General features: G+C 59.1%; 1 protein-coding gene across 1 annotated transcript in view; it reads right to left on the bottom strand.

The window, feature by feature from the left end:
• The window catches only part of MTSS1L (metastasis suppressor 1-like), a 30532-nt gene extending 25645 nt beyond the window's left edge, over positions 1-4887 (bottom strand). The window contains exons 1-6 of the mRNA XM_011976821.1: positions 4799-4887; positions 4620-4694; positions 4305-4313; positions 3240-3397; positions 2781-2888; positions 1862-1959 (exon numbers count right to left, since the gene is read on the bottom strand). Coding sequence (XP_011832211.1) covers positions 1862-1959; positions 2781-2888; positions 3240-3344 — 311 coding nt within the window. The 5' untranslated portion in view covers positions 3345-3397; positions 4305-4313; positions 4620-4694; positions 4799-4887. The remainder of the gene's footprint in view (positions 1-1861; positions 1960-2780; positions 2889-3239; positions 3398-4304; positions 4314-4619; positions 4695-4798) is intronic.
• Positions 4888-4921: the final 34 nt, after the last annotated feature.

Raw genomic sequence — 4921 nt, 5'->3', positions numbered from 1 at the left:
TGGGTGGATTGCTTGAGTCCAGGAATTTGAGACCAGCCTGGGCAATATGGTGAGACCCCATCTCTACAAAAAATATGAAAATTAGCCAGGCATGGTAGTGCACACCTGTAGTCCCAGCTACTTGGGAAACTGAGGTAGGAGAATCACTTGAACCACGGAGGTCGAGGCCACAGTGAGCCGTGATTGTGCCACTGCACTCCAGCCTGGGTGACAGAGCGAGACCCTGTCTCACAACAACAAAAAAACCCAAAAAACCCGCCAAAAAACCTATTGGTTTTCACCAAAGATCTTAATCTAGATTCTTAGATCCTAAAGAATATATCTTTATCACTGATGACCACCATTAAAAAAAAAATAGTTTTATGATGGGGAAACTGAGTCACTGGACATCAAACAATTAGAACCAGACACAAGTCTGATCACTTTTTTTTTTTTTTTGAGACGGAGTCTCGCTCCGTCACCCAGGCTGGAGTGCAGTGGCGCAATCTCGGCTCACTCCAAGCTCTGCCTCCCGAGTTGACGCCATTCTCCTGCCTCAGCCTCCCGAGTCGTTGGGACTACAGGCGCTCGCCACCACGCCCGGCTAATTATTTTGTATTTTTTAGTAGAGACGGGGTTTTGCCATGTTAGCCTCGGCCTCCCGAAGTGCTAGGATTACAGGCATGAGCGACTGCCCGCGGCGAGTCCGATCATTTCTAAACCACCTTCTGAAAATCTGGTATTTGCCATCCAGTCCTAACTGGATGTCTAGCACATGGTGACGGTGTGTCCGGGTACAGAGGTCACCTTCCAGGTGGATCCTGCACCCACCATCACTCTCACCCTCTCCACTCCCTCAAGGGGTGTCCAGCCCTCCATGGCTCACACCCTCAGCACAGCAATTCAACCCTTGGATGGTGTTCCTGGCAATGAAAGTTGCCTTCTCTCTAAGCATGACCCTGAAGCCTTCCAGCCTCTGCTCATGGCTGTCCCCTGTAATCAGCCCCTTCACTGCGGGACGGCCACCCACGCAGGGTCTGCAGAGCTTCTCTCTGAGGTAGTAGCTGATTGCTGTGCCTGGCTTCTCACAAGCTCTGGATGTCCAGCCAGTGATTCTGGGGAGAGGGGTGCCTGGTAAAGGGGGACCCCCACCAGCACTTCACTCTGTGTTTACTGCCCTTCCCACCTAAGGAACCCTGAACCATCAATGTCTCCTCCAAACCCAGTCCCAGTGCCCGACCAAGGAAAGGCCCTGATCCTGAGCCTGGCTAGTGACTGCAAGATCCTTGGCCTCTCCCCAGCTCTGTGAGGCTCCTGGGGCCAGCCTGGGCCAAGGCTCCAGATGTGGCAGCTGCCTCCATGGGAACCAGCTCTTAGGAGCCAGCCAGGCTGGAGTGTCCTATACCTTGTGGCCCCAGTACATGTTTCTAGAAGCCTTCCTATCTCTCCCTGATCTTTGACTCTTACTATGACCCCGCATGGTGCTGGGCCTGGCAGAGTCCAGTGGTTAAATGCTGGGACTTCATGCGTCAGTTTTCTCTTCTGTGAAATGGAGATAACACCATACCTGATACAGCAGTGTTAGGATTCAATGAGAAAAAATGCATAAAGCAATTAGCACAGCACCTGGCACATAGTAGATGCTCCATAAATGAAGCAGGTACCGCCCCTGCTCTCTATCCTGCCAACAAACGCCTGTGCCAATAGCAGTCTTGGGATGACAGGGCACATTTTCCCTCTACATATGCAAATTCCTCAGATGATGTAAAAGTTGTGAATTTTGAGGCCCTGAAGCAATTTCTGATGCAGCTTTGCTGGGAACATCCCCATTTCCTCTTGGGATACCGCCCCCCACACCCCTGGGAACCCCACCTCCACTGACCTGCACATGCTGGACTTCCGGGAGCTGGAGCTGCTGGGTGATGAGGGTGGGGTCTGGTAGGACCAGCTGTAGTCCGAGCCCTTTAGGTCTTTGATTACCTGGACAGGGACATGGATGGGGGTCACTGGAGGCAGCTCCTCAGAGCTAGTAGGGCCAGAGGCCCCCACTCTCTTCCCAGTTGGGTCTTCTCCCCAGAAGAAGACCCAGGAGTCTGAAGCCCCCTCCCCCTGGCTTTTCCTAATGTGGGGAGCAGGGAGACACCGGGGGACACAGCCTTCTTAGAGCCCCTTCAGCTCACACACACAGAGTACAGATTCCGAGCCCAGCCTGGGCTGGGCGAGTGACCCTGACACCATGGGGTGCAGGTTGCTCCTGCGCCTCTCTGAGTTTGCTTTCTCCTGTGAATCGGGGCCACCTGTTCCTGTCTTAGAGCGGAAGATACCCTGAGATAACTTGGCAGATGCTGGGCATGCAACAAGTGCCCCCGGAGCGTGCTGCCCACCTGCTGTGGGGCAGGACTGGTCTGAGTGCAGTGGGAGCAGGGTTGGGGTGGGGTGGCCAGGTATGCCTGGGTCTAGGGGAGAGGATGGGGTTTCCGGGCATGAAGGGACGTGGGGCATCTCCAGGTTCGGCAGGTAGGCCGCCCAGGTGGAACAGGGCAGGCAGACTCTGGGCCTGGCTCCATGGATCCAGGACTTCACCCATCTACTCTGAGTCTGAGAATGCTGCTGGCCAGGGCAGACCCCCCCCAACCCCGGCAGGTGCTCCGGGATGGCCTGCAGTGGGTGTTAGAAGGGGTCTGGTCTTATGCCCCTAGCTGCCTCCCCCAAATGCCATCCTCTTTTCCCCTCTACTGCTCCCAACCTAGGGCAGCCCATCTCCTCCCTGCCCCTGGCCCTTAGCCCGAGGGCTCCCACACCTGCTCGCTGGCGGGAGGCAGTTTGTGGGGTTCCGCCGTCAGCACCACCAAGTCGTCGATGATGCCCTGCAGGTGGGTGATCTCTCCCAGCATGGTCAGCTCTCCATTCTGAGGAAGCAGCGAGTCAGACCTGCGGCCCTGTTGCATACCTGCCCACCTCCCCACCCGCCCTGGAGAAGCAGCAGGCCTTGTCGGGCCTCTCCTCTCTCACCCTTCCTCGCTAACCAGTGCTGCTTGGGGCTGGTGCAGGCAGGGCCCACACAGCCCAGATGGCTGGTATGATGGTCTGTCCAGACCAAATCAGTGCATGGTGAGCTATGAGACCTGCCTTTGGGCCAGGAGCATGTGGCCTTGATGCCCCCAGCCAGGAACTGTTGAGAAGTGACCCTTCTTGGAGGTCAGAAGGTCAACCCTGGGCCCAGCCCACCCCTCTGGGGTCTGAGTCCCCAGGAGCCCCACCACCACAGGCTGCAGGAAGGTGATGAAGGTGCAGAAGCGGCCCCGCTCCTCAATCAGCGCCCGGCGCACGGCCTGCTTCTCCGTCTCCTCCAGCAGCAGGTACATGTCGTTGACGTCCTGCAGGGCACTGTCCAGCTGGGGCTGCAGGTCTCCTTTCCCTGGAGGGGTGGGGAGGAGAGGCCTTGCTGGGGATGCCAGCCTGGCTTGCCACACCCACGAATGGACTCAGACCCTGGTGGTGGCATCTCTCGGCCGTTGGGCTGGGTGCTGCCCTGGGGCCATGGGACTGGGGAGGGCAGTGAGGACTCTGGGGCTTGTGGGAGGGCTAGTCCCACCAAAGCAGGAAGAGACGCCAGACACACACACAAGAAAGAGGCTAAAGCTGCAAAGCCACTCCGGATCGGGACATCTCCATGGAGGCTCTTGGTGCCCAGGAGCTCTGCCAACACGGAGCCTCACTGGCCTCCACCTGGGGTACCCTCACTGTCCCAGCATGGTGCCCCTCACCTCACAAGGTCCAGGGAGGTGGGGCAGAAGCAGGACAAGGGGGAGTGTGGGGCTCAGCTGCAGGTCAGGCCATGGAGGGGCGGGGTCCAGGAGAGCTAGGGCTGGGCCTTAGAGGCAGGGAAGGGGTCTGTGTGGGTTCCCACTCAGCTCAGAGAGCAGAGCACACAGACAGCAACAGCGACACAAGAAGCAGCAAGAAAGAGAGAGGCGAGAGGATGATGCAGAGGAGATGATGAGATGGCAGGTGGGGAGATGACAGGTAAGCACGCAGGCCAGCCTGGTGGGGGTGGGGCAGCCAGGGCCTGTGGCCTCCACCCCGCCCTGGCCAACCCCTCCTGGCCTGGCAGACTGACCCAGCAGTGGCCCTGGACTCATCCCTGGCCAGGGCCCCCAGGGGTCCCAGGGGGACTGTGCCCCAGGCCCCTCCCTTGTGGACCGACCGCCTTCCTCGCTTCTCCTTGGCCTGGAGAGGTTCCTTCCAATGGCCCTGAGCTGGGGGAGACAGACAAATGCAACAAGGACGGGAGGAGCAGCTGGAGGGACCGACATTTGACTTACCAAGTAGCTCTACAGGAAGGATGTGGGAGGAGAGGAGGAGAGACAGAGAAAGAAAGAATGTGTGAAAGACGCCGGATGGACAGAGCCACTCCTGGGGCGGGGGTGCCTGGGCCTCCTGCTGCCTCCCCTAGGGAGGTTCTGGACCAGATTTGGGGGGCAGGGCGGCTCCCTCTGTCCCACCCAACAGGTTGGAGGGTCCTGTGTCGGGGACAGCGCCCCTCTGGCCAGGATGAAAGCTTTAGGGGGCCCCACGGGGCGGCGGGGCTGTGGAGCGGGGCCGTGGGGCTGTGGCTGGGGGGCCATGCCGGGCACTACCTTTGCGCGCCTTCTTTTGCAGCTTGAGCGTGTCCGACGACTTCTTTTTGATCTCATGCCGGGCTCGTTTGTACTCTGCAGAGGGAGAGAGGGGAGAGCTCTAATGGGGTTCCTGCGGAGTAGGGGGTGGGAAGCTGCGAAGTGGGGGGTGGGAAGCCCGGCCCCGCACCGCCTTCGACCTTTCGCGTGGTCCTTGTCCAGCTGGTTGGCCGCCTTCTTCCAGTCCTCGATGCGCTCCTGCAGCGGGTTGATGAGGCTCTCCAGCAGTGCGCTGCGGGGGGTGGGAGGGAGCGCAGGTCAGG

This window comes from Mandrillus leucophaeus, unplaced genomic scaffold, assembly GCF_000951045.1.
Source record: "Mandrillus leucophaeus isolate KB7577 unplaced genomic scaffold, Mleu.le_1.0 Scaffold17, whole genome shotgun sequence".
NCBI classification, from domain to species: Eukaryota; Metazoa; Chordata; class Mammalia; order Primates; family Cercopithecidae; genus Mandrillus; species Mandrillus leucophaeus.
The sequence above is the reverse complement of the archived record's forward strand: the minus strand, read 5'-3'. Positions and strand labels throughout refer to the sequence as shown.